The sequence below is a fragment of the Panulirus ornatus genome, chromosome 4 (genome assembly GCF_036320965.1).
Source record: "Panulirus ornatus isolate Po-2019 chromosome 4, ASM3632096v1, whole genome shotgun sequence".
Taxonomy (NCBI): Eukaryota; Metazoa; Arthropoda; class Malacostraca; order Decapoda; family Palinuridae; genus Panulirus; species Panulirus ornatus.
In genome coordinates, this window is record NC_092227.1 from 74,799,098 (window position 1) to 74,813,947 (window position 14,850).

The window sequence follows — 14,850 nt, forward strand, 5'->3', positions numbered from 1 at the left end:
GAACAAAGACAAGCAGGAGACCAAATTGGAGGTGGAAGAATGGAGTGAAAAAGATTTTGAATGATCGGGGCCTGAAGATACAGGAGGGCGAAAGGCATGCAAAGAATAGAGTGAATTGGAATGATATAGTATACCGGGGTTGATGTGCTGTCAGTGGAATGAACTAGGGCATGTGAAGCTTCTGGGGTAGACAATGGAAAGGTCTATGGGTCGTGGATGTGGAAAGGGAGCTGTGGTTTCGGTGCATTACACATGATAGCTAGAGACTGAGTGTGAACAAATGTGGCCTTTTTTTGTCTTTTCATAGCGCTACCTTGCGCGTGCATGCGCGGGGGGGGTGCTATTTCATGTTTGGTGGGATGGCAATGGGAATGGATGAAGGCAGCAAGTATGAATATGTACATGTTTGTTTATGTATATTATGTACATGTGTATATATGTATATGTTTGTTTACGTATATGTATGTATACATTGAAATGTATAGGTATGTATATGTGTGTATGTGGACATGTATATATATACATGTGTATGTGGGTGGGTTTGGCCGTTCTTTTGTTTTTTCGTTGCACTAGCCTTGCTAACACAGGAGACGGCAATTAAGTATGATAATGATAATTGAAAAAACATATACACATATACATACATGTACATACACATACACAGACATATACATATATTCACATGTACATATTCATACTTGCTTGCCTTCATGCATTACTGGCACTACCCCGCCCCACAGGAAAGAGCATCAGTACCCCTGCTTCAGTGAGGTAGCGCCAGGAAAACAGACACAAAAGTCCACATTCGTTCACCCTCAAATCACTAGCTGTTATGTGTAATGCACAGGAACCACAGCTCCCTAACCACATCCAGGCCCCACAGACCTTTCCGTGGTTTACCCCATACATTTCACATGTCCTGGTTCAGTCCATTGACAGCCGTCGACCCTGGTATACTGCATTGTTCCAATTCACTCTATTCCTTGCATGCCTTTCACCCTTCTGTATGTTCAGGCCCTGATTGCTCAAAATCTTTTTCACTTCATACTTCCCACCTCCAATTTGGTCTCCTGTTTCTCCTTTTTCCTTCCACCTCTGACACATATATCCTCTTTGTCAATCCTTCCTTACTCATTCTCTCCATATGTCCAAACCATTTCAACGTACCCTCTTCTGCTCTCTCAACCGCAATCTTTTTATTACCACACATCTCTTACCCTTTCATTACTTACTCGATCAAACCACCTCACACCACATATTGTCCTCAAACATTTCATTTCCAACACATCCACCCTCCTCTGTACAGCCCTATCCATAGCCCATGCCTCACAACCATATAACATTGTTGGCACTGCTATTCCCTTTGAGATAACATTCTCATAATGTACTTGAATAATGTTTTTTTTCATGAATGATTATATACTCAGTGATGTAAGTGCAGATTGTTAGAGTTTTGTATTCCCTCTGTATTAAAGATGAATTACATTTTCAGGCTGAAGGAGCAGGGATTAAGTCATGGCCATAGCTGGACCTCCGGGGCTGGAATTTGACCACAATTGGCCTGAATCAGCGGAGTGTCTCACCTTAGACTTTGGCCCTTTTGAAACTGTGCATAGATGGAAGTGCATGCCGGAGTGTGATGAGTTTGTGGGAGCCAGGTATTTATTTTATGGTTTGTAATGGCATATGAAAGTATTTTTTGTGCTCTTGATACCATTGGAAAGGTATTTGTTTTCTTTTCCTTTCCATTAGACTCACTAGATGTGAAAGTTACTTGACCATCATGAATAGGCTTGTTGGTTGCACTTATGGGATAAAACATATTATTCATGTGGCCACTATCCCTCTTTCTCCTATATTTTCCTCAGGAGCAAAAGTCACAGTCTTATGTGAAATATCTATTAGAATAATTCTTGTTTGATATGGCAAATGAGCATACCTGGAAAATTATTGTGGGTCATTTCTAGGTAAAATAAGATTTGTACTTTAGAGGTGATGGAAGCATATGAATTTTAGAGTGTGTTTCTGAGTAATGAGATTTAGTCAAGATTCATTTTAAATGTATTGGAAGTGTTGCTGTTTTTAGGTGTTCTCATAAGGCCTGAGTTCCAAATTTTTATGACTTATTTTCTGTTCTGAGACAACACAGGCAACTGAATGTCTTAATCAAGGCCATCTCATTAACATTATCGATCTGTCTGTCTGTTGTATATTCATATTTATTTATTATACTTAATCACCATCTCCCGCATTAGCAAGGTAGCATAAGGAAACAGGAAGAATAGCCCAACCCATCCATATACACGTGTATATACATAAATGCCCACACACGCACATATACATACCCATACATTTCAAAGTATACATACATATACATACACAGACACACATATATACACATGTACATATTCATACTTGATGCCTTCATCCATTCCCATCACCACCCTGCTACTAGGTAGCTCTAGGAAAAGACAAGAAGGCCACATTCGTTCATACTCAGTCTCTAGCTGTCATGTGTAATGCACCGAAACCACAGCTCCCTTTCCACATCCAGGCCCCATGGTTTACCCCAGATGCTTCACATGCCCTGGTTCAATCCATTGACAGCACGTTGACCCCAGTGCCACATCGTTCCAGTTCACTCTATTCCTTACAGGCCTTTCACCCTCCTGTATGTTGAGGCCCTGATTGCTCAAAATCTTTTTCGCTCCATTCTTCCTCCTCCAATTTGACCTCCTGCTTCTTGTTCCCTCTACCTCTGACACATACATCCTGTCTCAGTCTTTCCTTACTCATTTTCTTCATGTGACCAAACCATTTGAACACACCCTGTTCTGCTCTCTCAGCTGCACTCTTTTTATTACTGCACATCTTTCTTACCCTGTCATTACTTACTCATTCAAACCTCCTCACACCACATGTCCTCTGACATTTCATTTCCAATACATCCACCCTCCTCTGCACAACCCTATCCATAGCCCATGCCTCGCAACCATATAACATTGTTGGGACCACTCTTCCTTCAAACATACCCATTTTTGCCCTCTAAGATAACGTTCTCACCTTCCACACATTCTTCAATGCTCCCAGAACCTTTGCCCCCTCCCCCACTCTGTGACTCACTTCTGCTTCCATGGTTCCATCTGCTGCTAAATTCACTCCCAGATATCTAAAACATTTCAGTTCCTCCAGTTTTTCTTCATCCAAACTTACCTCCCAATTAACTTGTTCCTCAACCCTATTGAACCTAATAACCTTGCTCTTATTCACATTTACTCTCAGCTTTTCTCTTTCATACACTTTACCAAACTCAGTCACCAACTTCTGCAGTTTCTCACCCAAATCAGTCACCAGAGTTGTATCATCAGCAAACAATGACTGAGTCACTTCCCAAACCTTCTCATCCACAGCAGACTGCATACTTGCCCCTCTCTCCAGAACTCTTGCATTCACCTCCCTAACCAGCCCATCCATAAACAAATTAAACAACCATGGAGACATCACGCACCCCTGCTGCAAACCAACATTCACTGGGAACCAGTCACTTTCCTCTCTTCCTACTCGTACACATGCCTTACATCCTTGGTAAAAACTTTCCACTGCTTCTAGCAACTTACCTCCCACACCATATCCTCTCAATACCTTCCACAAAGCATATCTATCAACCCTATCATATGCCTTCTCCAGATTTATAAATGCTACAAACAAATCCTCCAGTTTTTCTCCATTCAAACTCACCTCCCAGTTGACTTGACCCTCAACCCTACTGTACCTAATAACCTTGCTCTTATTCACATTTACTCTTAACTTTCTTCTTTCACACACTTTACCAAACTCAGTCACCAGCTTTTGCAGTTTCTCACATGAATCAGCCACCAGCGCTGTATCATCAGCGAACAACAACTGACTCACTTCCCAAGCTCTCTCATCCCCAACAGACTTCATCCTTGCCCCTCTTTCCAAAACTCTTGCATTCACCTCCCTAACAACCCTATCCATAAACAAATTAAACAACCATGGAGACATCACACACCCCTGCCGCAAACCTACATTCACTGAGAACCAATCACTTTCCTCTCTTCCTACACGTACACATGCCTTACATCCTCGATAAAAACTTTTCACTGCTTCTAACAACTTGCCTCCCACACCATATATTCTTAATACCTTCCACAGAGCATCTCTATCAACTCTATCATATGCCTTCTCCAGATCCATAAATGCTACATACAAATCCATTTGCTTTTCTAAGTATTTCTCACATACATTCTTCAAAGCAAACACCTGATCCACACATCCTCTACCACTTCTGAAACCACACTGCTCTTCCCCAATCTGATGCTCTGTACATGCCTTCACCCTCTCAATCAATACCCTCCCATACAGTTTACCAGGAATACTCAACAAACTTATACCTCTGTAATTTGAGCACTCACTCTTATCCCCTTTGCCTTTGTACAATGGCACTATGCACGCATTCCGCCAATCCTCAGGCACCTCACCATGAGTCATACATACATTAAATAACCTTACCAACCAGTCAACAATACAGTCACCCCCTTTTTTAATAAATTCCACTGCAATACCATCCAAACCTGCTGGAGAAAAACTGGAGGAAGTGAAGTGTTTTAGATATCTGGGAGTGGATCTGGCAGCGGATGGAACCATGGAAGCGGAAGTGGATCATAGGGTGGGGGAGGGGGCGAAAATTCTGGGAGCCTTGAAGAATGTGTGGAAGTCGAGAACATTATCTCGGAAAGCAAAAATGGGTATGTTTGAAGGAATAGTGGTTCCAACAATGTTGTATGGTTGCGAGGCGTGGACTATGGATAGAGTTGTGCGCAGGAGGATGGATGTGCTGGAAATGAGATGTTTGAGGACAATGTGTGGTGTGAGGTGGTTTGATCAAGTAAGTAACTTAAGGGTAAGAGAGATGTGTGGAAATAAAAAGAGCGTGGTTGAGAGAGCAGAAGAGGGTGTTTTGAAATGGTTTGGTCACATGGAGAGAATGAGTGAGGAAAGATTGACCAAGAGGATATATGTGTCGGAGGTGGAGGGAACGAGGAGAAGAGGGAGACCAAATTGGAGGTGGAAAGATGGAGTGAAAAAGATTTTGTGTGATCGGGGCCTGAACATGCAGGAGGGTGAAAGGAGGGCAAGGAATAGAGTGAATTGGAGCGATGTGGTATACCGGGGTTGACGTGCTGTCCGTGGATTGAATCAAGGCATCTGAAGCGTCTGGGGTAAACCATGGAAAGCTGTGTAGGTATGTATATTTGCGTGTGTGGACGTATGTATATACATGTGTATGGGGGTGGGTTGGACCATTTCTTTCGTCTGTTTCCTTGCGCTACCTCGCAAACGCGGGAGACAGCGACAAAGCAAAAAAAAAAAAAAAAAAAATCCATCTGTTTTCCTAAGTATTTTTCACATACATTCTTCAAAGTAAACACCTGATCCACACATCCTCTACCACATCTGAAACCACACTGCTCTTCCTCAATCTGATGCTCTGTACATGCCTTTACCCTCTCAATCAATACCCTCCCATATTATTTCCCAGGAATACTCAACAAACTTATACCTCTGTAATGTGAACACTCACCTTTATCCCCTTTGCCTTTGTACTGTGGCGCTATGCATGCAGTCTGTCAATCCTCAGGCATATCACCATGAGCCTTACATACATTGAATATCCTTACCAACCAGTCACCTTCTTCCTTTATAAATTCCACTGCAATGCCATCCAAACCCACTGCCTTGCTGGCTTTCATCTTCCACAAAGCTTTCTCTACTTCTTCTCTGTTTACCAAACACTTCTCCCTGACCCTCTCACTTCGCACACTACCTCAACCAAAACACCCTATATCTGCCACTTTATCCTCAAACACCTATAACAAAACCTTCAAAATACTTATTCTTTCTCCTCACTTCACCACTACTTGTTATTACCTCCCCATTAGCCCCCCTTCACCGTTGTTCCCATTTGTTCTCTTGTCTTACGCACTTTGTTTACCTCCTTCCAAAACATCTTTTTATTCTCCCTAAAATTTAATGATACATTCTCACCCCAAATCTCAATTGCCCTCTTTTTCACCTCTTGCTGCTTTCTTTTATACATCTCCCAGTCATTTTTGCGACTTTGCAAAAATTGACCAAATGCCCCTCTCTCCTCTTTCACTAACAATCTTACTTCTCTATTCCACCACTCACTACCCTTTCTTATCTGCCCACCTCCCACCTTTCTCATGCCACAAGCATCTTTTGTGCAAGCCATCACTGCTGCCCTAAATACATCCCGCTCCTCCTCCCCCACTCCACTTCTTCTTAGCCTTTATGCCTCATTCTTAACAGGCCACTGGCAGCCAAAGACCAGAGAGGTATATTACCAGTACTACCTGCCTTGGTATCAGAAGGGTTAGTGATGGGTGTGTCGTGGGCCAGCACTTAAGTGGTTGTCAAGTTACTTTCCTCTGACCCAGGTAGCTGCCTTTTGTTTCTGTTTCACCCGCATGTGGACTGCTGGTATTCTGTCCACAGATGTACAATCTCTCCATGTTATACATAACGCTTGCCATTGCTTTAACTTGCATAGCTCATTCTTTGTAACTAGATTTTCCTGTGGTGAGCGCTTTGTGCTAGCACTGCCTTCTAGCAAAATGGTAGGAGCAATAGATAGAAGTAGTAGGAAGGAACATTTAGGCAGGAGCATTAGGCAGAAACATATATTAGAAGTAGTCAGTAAGAACATGAGGCAGGAGCGTTAGGTAGAAGTAGTTGGTAGGAACATTAGATTGGAGCCTCTGCAAAGACTGCTAGATTTGCCCTCTGCTAGTGGCCTGTTAAGAATGAGGCACTAAAGGCTAAGAAGCGGCACTGGAGTTCAGTAGTTACGAAGACTCTGTTGCCATGGTTGCCCCTTGAGGGAATTCCATCTGGGAACAGGCTTTTTAGATAGATAGATTTTTCACATTTACTCCTAGCATCCTTTTTTCACATATTCTCCCAAAGTCAGAAATCAGTTTCTGCAGTTTCTCACTCGAATGTGCCACCAGTGTTGTGTATTCAGCAAACACTAACTGGCTTATCACCTAAGCATCCCCACCCCAGCCAGACTTCAGAGTTAACCCTATCTGTATATCCACCTATCTCTGATGCCCATTCCCTCCTGGATTCCCCATCAAAGTGATTGTCACAGCAAAAACATCTCCACTTATCCCTGTCCATACGTGCCTCCCTTGCAAACATCATTCCACACATTCTTCCACCATTTGTCTTCCTCTAGTATTCTTCCACTCTATTTCCCCATGTCACATGAGGTCATCCTCTCTCATCATCATCTTTAATCATACATTTATACACTCTTTTTGTAAACTCCTAATCTTGCATTCTTTCCACATGCCCAAATCACCTCAAAGAATTTCGTTTCACCCACTCTACCACTCCTTAATTCATTTCCTTTGCATTTCCTGCTGTACCAAATCTCTCATATGCTCTTATCAGATATTCAATTACCAGAGCATGGATTCTTGGCCATAGTGACTTATTCTTTTGACTGTGTTTCAGCTGCATAGTTCAGGGTTGGGAGAACTGTGCTGTCCCTGAATCCTTTCTTTACTTCCATACTTACACCTCTACCTTTCATTATTCTGTTAAGGGACCCAATGACTTTGCTATCCTGTACTGCCCTTTCTCCCTTATATCACCCTTATATCTCCCAACTCTCATAGTCTTGCTTGTTCTGATCCACATCAGTTTTAATTATAATTACGGGTTCATAAATTTTCATGTCAGTTTTGTATTTGATAATTACATAGTTTTCCTTGGTAATTTATTAGAGGATTGTATCTGGTAGCTTATTTTGGTATGAATGATTCACATAATTTGTGGATGTTGAAGACTAATGAGTATGAAGTACATGTTTTACCATAATTTATGTATGAAGGGAGCCAGTGTTCTTTGTACAGGTAACGCTATGTTGATAAGATGAATGTTTGGCTTTACAATTTTTCATCCTTCATCCATTACTAGGACCATGTAAGTTACTTTAAGACAACTGTTTGACTTTCTTAATGATACAAATATTTTATCTGCAGGAGAAGTAAGCACACTGTGGTTGCCTATAAGGATGCTATTTATGTGTTTGGAGGTGACAATGGCAAGTGGATGCTAAATGATTTATTGCGTTTTGATGTCAAGGAGAAATCTTGGGGGCGAGCATTTTCAACAGGAACTCCTCCAGCTCCACGTTACCACCATTCAGCTGTAGTATGTGTTGATCTTTTTAAAGTTGTATACATTTTATATATTTCTTTAGTCTGTTTTTGTTGTTTCTTGTCTTGTCAAAGTTGACGTATAAAATTTTCAATTAAAATTTGGTTAATTTTATCTTCATAAGCATTTGTGATGCACAAGACTCCTTTTCTGTAATACTGTTATGGATATAGCGGATGTGAAATAATTGCTCATAAATTGATTTCTTGATTTGATTGAAAATAAAGTAGGAAATGTGTGACAATACTTTATAATTTTACTTTTAGATTATTGATCAGTGCATAGTTCATGCTTTTAGGCACTTATGATATTTTTTGTTTTTGATGTTATAAAGTTATATTCAATCAGTTCCAATATATCTTCTTTTCTGTATCTGAATTCTGCTTGGAAAACTAACCATTACCATTCCTAATTATGATAGGTGCACGAATCTTCAATGTTTGTGTTTGGAGGTTTTACTGGTGACATCCATAGCAATAGCAACCTTAAGAATCAGAATGACCTGTTTGAATATCGCTTCCAAACAGGACAGTGGATAGAGTGGAAGTTCACTGGCAGGTGAGGACACAAATATTTTTTAAAAGTTTATACTCTTTTTGGCAATGTTAAGATTTTACTGAAGATAAGTTTTGAATGTGCAGAATGTTTATTGATCTAGGCACTTAAAGTTACTTACTTTTCATCTTGATTTAACAGCAGAAAACAGTAATCCTTATAATGATATTATTTTCCAATGTAGTCAAGATTACATACAGTATGGTATATTGCAGAACATAATGTATTGGTTTACGATGCGAATATCTGTAGTATGAATTATTTCTAGTATGAATAATTACAAATATCCATGAATATTAAACAATATGAATTAAAAATGTGGTTTCGGGCATTATTACATGACAGCTAGAGACTGAATGTGAACGAATGGGGCCTTTGTTGTCTTTTTCCTAGCGCTACCTCGCACACATGAGGGGGAGGGGGATGTTATTCCATGTGTGGCGAGGTGGCAATGGGAATAAATAAAGGCAGACAGTATGAATTATGTACATGTGTATATATGTATATGTCTGTGTGTGTATATATATGTGTACATTGAGATGTATAGGAGGTGTATATTTGCATGTGTGGACATGTATGTATATACATGTGTATGGGGGTGGGTTGGGCCATTTCTTTCGTCTGTTTCCTTGTGCTACCTCGCAAACGCGGGAGACAGCGACAAAGCAAAATAGATAAATAAATAAATAAATGAATTAAAAAAGGAAAAAATAAATTTACGAGTCAAAAACAGCAAAGGCAGATATTAAGAAAATAAGAATTTTACCTGGCATTAAGTTTTTAACTATACGTGATATACTTGAATTTTGATAACATGTGGTTCTTCATTTTATAGACTGCAATGAATTATCTACTTTTTCTAGTGTCTCAGCCTGTAAATTATACAATGTTTCTGGTAGCAGGTTACAAGTGTTTGTCAGATTTTAGGAGATTTTTTTACCGTATAGTATTGTTAGTTCATCTTTTCTTTTGTATATTGACAGGAATTCAAGCTTGCTAAAGCACTTTCATAATTTGTGTACTTACTACCTAAGATATCTTTGAAACATTGTTTCTGTCTTTGTTCAAGGTGTGAGGGTTGTTCGTAAGTTAAGCCAGGATGCGACACTGGGGCTGCATAGTCTAGGGATGTACTGATAAGCCAACTATATAATGTGAACATTGTTTCTTTACTAAAACAAAACTGGCTTGCATACTGCAAAATGAACATGCACTTTTTTACTTTTGAGGTCATATGATCAGTGTGATCATTCCAATTGAAAACTGAGTTAATGTGCACACCTAACAGTTTATAGCTATGCACTGTGTAAGTTACATCCATATGATACTGACTGTGGAAGAGCAATGGGTCATTTTGGTTGCAACTCAAACATGACTCTCTATGGCTCAATCATTCGTTCATGATGCTACCTCGCTAATGCGGGAAATGGCGAATATGTATGAAAAAAGTTAGAGATCTGATATTGCGTAGGAGAAGCAGCTCTGTTGAATTGTTGGATTTTAGTGAGAAGAAAAAGATCAGGGGAGGAGGTAAACAGATGGTGTGAACCCCCTATGTAAATAAATACCCTACCCCTAGTCTTGCCAGCTCATTCCACATACATATTGCTGTGTTATCAAAGGTAGGACAAAGCTTAAAACGAAATAATGCAACCATTAATGCTTCCAAACATGGTTTCTATTGTTACGTAAGATTATATCAGAAGTACCCCCAAATAGAGACTCCACAATATCTGGGGCAAGGGTGTTTTGTAGCATACAATGCCAGTACAGGGTAGATTCGTCTGCATTATACACTTATTCTGGAGCTAAATTTTCCGCTTTCACTAAATGTCCACATTCATCCACAAACTTTGTCACAACTTTTTGACTAGTAGTTAATGTAACAAATGAACCATAGGTTGGTAGTTGGCTTTGGTCGACTCTTGTCACTGTTGTTGTTTTATTGTTATCGTCAAGGCAGCTAGCCTACAATGTGTCTGTTCCAGCCAGGCAGCTGGCTTGTACACTCTCTCTCTCTCTATTTCACCCAGTACATATTGATGTTGGTTGTTTAATAGAGAATTGGAATTTTTATCAGTTCTTTTAATACGACCTTACACTTCAAGCTTCCATGTCAGCACTACGCTTTTCATTGCACACACTATATACTGATATTCCATGTCTCCACTTAAACTTGTTTGACCATCCTTGTGAATATTCACAGTCATAGTCTAGCTTTAGTTCTCTATGAAAAACTTTGGCCTGCTTGGTAAGCATCTCCCCAGAAATGCTTACACCTTCATCATGTGGGAGCTTAAACGTTTACACTTTAAAAAAGCACTGTGTAATTCTGTACTCCTGGCACCTTTCAAATTTTTCCGAAACTTTAAGCTTTTATGGCTTTCATTTTCAGCAAAAAACTGAATATAAGAAATTAACAGGACTGTTAATTAGCTTGGCTCCAGTGTAAGCAGATTTTGGCACCTTATCGCTGCTAACAGTGCTGCCCTGGTGGCAGATCCACAAACTAATGGTGGCAGATTTAATACGTTCCAGGGGTTGCCAGACCATAGAGGGGTACACCCTATGCTGAAATGGATAAAAAAGAGCCATATCTAAAAGCTGTAATTATGGAAGTATTGTGGTTGCCAGTCACATGATGGTCAGGTGGGCCCTGGGAACTGCCCAACCCCTCTTGACCGGTGGTGCTGCTTAGAATCAGTGCTGAAGAATTATTTGATGATTGTAATGCCATAATTTTGGAGTATTGGTACGTTAGAAAAAAATAAAAAGAAATAATGATTTTTGTGAGTTATGTGTCATCAAGTGTTGTGTATGAGATAAAGGTGCAGAATAGGAGATGAAGAACAGCAACCAACATGTGGATAAGGCAAGAGTTAAAATACAGCAATCTAGGCCTGACAGTGGGTGCATGACAAATGTTACAGTGCTGGTTCATTTTGCCATTGCTAACATCTGTCCCGACATCTGGGGGGTAATATCTCCCTAGTCAGTGTTGCCTGCTACCCACTACTGCTACTAATGCTACTACTACTTCTACTACAGACTTGTAGCAGTAGGTAAATGTGCAGAATATGTATAACGTACAGGATATGTGCAAACGAATGAGGTGACATATAACTTACATGGCCATGGTATAGTACTGAAGTTATTGTGTAAACCACCCAGTGGAGGCAGTAGAGGAGGGTTGAAAGCATAAGGTACAGCAGGAGGTGAGACTAATGATGAAAATTCACTAAAGGACACTAATAATTTTTTTCATACTCATTCAGTTTTTTCTGTATAGCAAGGTAGTGCCAGGCACAGATGAAGTTTGGCTTCATTTGCTCACATCCATTCCTTAGTCTCAGCACATTATATGTGAGAGCAAGAGAAAGGATGTATACAAATGAGGTTATTATCCAACTGTTCGTGACACTAGCCTGCCACAATAGAAGTAATTACAATTTTTTTTCCTTTCCCTTCTGCTGATTTTACCATGATAAGTGCATTGTTTCTTTGATATTCATTGGGGTAGGACCTTTTGACACCCTGCCTAACCAGTGGGGAGTACTAGGTTTCCCCACCTGAAAGTGGCAATTTGCCCATTTCAGGCTTAACTTCAACTAATCATAGTCCATCAAATTGGGGAGAGGCCTGCCTGGCAGCTCAGAATTCTCTTGGATCACATAGAGATTAGATATCTACTGTTATTCTGTTTTTTGTTTTTTTACCATAATGTTGACTATCTTTTTACAGTTTCTTATGTATGTGATTTATGATAAACATATTTGGTCAGATTTATAGAGCATACTTATTTGTACATGCATGCTGTTTCTTGGTGGCCCCCCTCCTTTGATGCTTGTTTCTCCTCCTTCCTCTCATGATATGCTTTTCCTTGAGTTTTGGTTAGTTTAGAAGTTTTGAGTCTATGGTCCCTTGGTAAAGGGATTTTCACTAGAGGTAAGAAATAGAATAGTGTCTCTGTTGGTGATGATATTTTCAATCCCCAGGGGAATGTCAGCCGGGAATGAATGTTAACAGATCAAGCCTATGTTTTCTTTAGTTTTATCCTTTCATCCTAAGCTCACATTTTGACAAGTAACACCCACCACCCAATCCTAAGGGAGGGAAAGTGTTTGATTCAAGGAAATTATGTTTTCTTGGAGAGCCAGGATGTAAGAAGCATCTTTTGGGTACAGATCATCCATCTTATTCTCAGTGGGCAAGTTGAGTCAGTTCATGTAGTTCAGGATCGCTAACTGCTACACCATTGAGGTCCATAAAAGAACTCAGGGATCAGTAATTATGATGTGGGCAAGGGATCAGTAATTATGAATTGGCATGGTTTTTATGATCATTCCACTATGGCTCTTAGATTTAGCTGTTTGTCCTAGATATGGTTACTGGTAGTACTTTATTCAAGACTAGTGGTTACATCTACAGCTATTAGTAAATTCTTTCTACCAACAATGTATTTTACCATATACTTATTAAGATTTTCTCTATCACAGAGCACCAGTACCACGGTCAGCTCATGGTGCAGCAGTGTATGAGGGGAAGCTGTGGATTTTTGCAGGCTATGATGGAAATTTCAGACTCAATGATATGTGGACTATACCTCTTGGGGTGAGATAGTTTTATTTTGACCTTTCATTGTGGTAGTTTTATAAATGTTACTGTAAGACACTTTCCAAGTGTTCATTTGTTCAAACATATATCTGTACAAAATGTTATTTCCTCAAAAATTTTATTTGTTACATTTGAATGTTCTTCCATACACTCTAACTCTAATGTGTTGTCTTTATGATCTGAGACACAAGTTTCATGCTTTCATTCCTTGAATGATATTTGTTCTACACTTCCCCTTGCTTTCTATGAGCCTTTATTCAGTTCTTGATGATAGACTCTACTTTCAGCTGTTCAACCTTTGTTTTGAAAGGTAGCATACAGTAGCATAGTCAGCTCTCATAACTTTAGTTCCTTGTTTCTCTTTCTAGGAATCTTGTTAGCTCAATGATGTACTCTTTCCATTCATTATTAGTCTTTTTTTTAACTAGGGTGACCATAATTATATACAGTATTCAAGTTGGGGATGCACTAATGAATTAGTGTTCGGATGATTTCCCTATGGCCTAGATATAGATTCAAAAGCCCTTCTTATGAATCCATGAATTCAAGAATTTTGTTTCCCATTTTTACAGCTTCTGTAACCTGCTTCCTTGGCTATAGTTTGCCAGTGATTATTGCTTTCAAGTCTTTTTCCTTATTTATGTTTTTTTGTTCAACAAAATTCATACTGTAGCTTACCTTTTGGATTTTCATACTGATATGGGACATTAGTTAGGAGTCTGTAAAAACACAGCTTTTAGTAGAGTTTCCCTCCTCCCATTAAGGGTAAGGCACTAAAGGCTAAGAAGAGGCACTGAAGCTCAACAGTTATGGAGACTTTGGTGTGGCCAACTCCTTTAAGGAATTCCCGAAGGGAACAAGCATCAGAAATATAGATATACAGATATGTATAACTTTGTGCTCATCAGTATTAAAGAAATTTACCACCTATGAGTCGAATCCTTCAGTTTGTCTGTGGCAATTTGAACTTGCAGACATTCAATTATGTTGTAGATCTATTTCCTAGAGGAAAGTGATTGGTTCCCAGTGAATGTCGGTTTGTGGCAGGGGTGCGTGATGTCTCCATAGTTGCTTAATTTGTTTATGGATTGGGTGGTTAGGGAGATGAATGCAAGAGTTTTGGAGAGAGGTGCAAGTATACAGTCTGTTGTGGATGAGAGGGCTTGGGAAGTGTGTCAGTTGTTTGCTGATGATACAGCACTGGTGGCTGATTCGGGTGAGAAACTGAAGTTGGTGATTGAGTTTGGTAAAGTGTGTGAAAGAAGAAAGGTAAGAGTGAATGTGAATAAGAACAAGGTTATTAGGTTCAGCAGGATTGAGGGACAAGATAATTTGGAGGTAAGTGTGAATGAAGAAAAACTGGAGGAAGTAAAGAGATTTAGATATCTGGGAGTGGACTTAGCAGCG

The 14,850-nt window shown here is 39.8% G+C and overlaps 1 protein-coding gene across 3 annotated transcripts in view; it reads left to right on the forward strand.

Moving 5' to 3' along the window:
• The window catches only part of Lztr1 (Leucine zipper like transcription regulator 1), a 75,732-nt gene that overhangs the window by 25,452 nt on the left and 35,430 nt on the right, over positions 1–14,850 (forward strand). For all 3 annotated transcript variants that reach the window (XM_071697012.1, XM_071696998.1, XM_071697006.1), the window contains exons 2-5: positions 1,493–1,658; positions 8,097–8,268; positions 8,696–8,832; positions 13,326–13,440. In XM_071697012.1, the coding sequence (XP_071553113.1) occupies positions 1,516–1,658; positions 8,097–8,268; positions 8,696–8,832; positions 13,326–13,440 (567 nt within the window). In that variant the 5' untranslated portion in view covers positions 1,493–1,515. The remainder of the gene's footprint in view (positions 1–1,492; positions 1,659–8,096; positions 8,269–8,695; positions 8,833–13,325; positions 13,441–14,850) is intronic.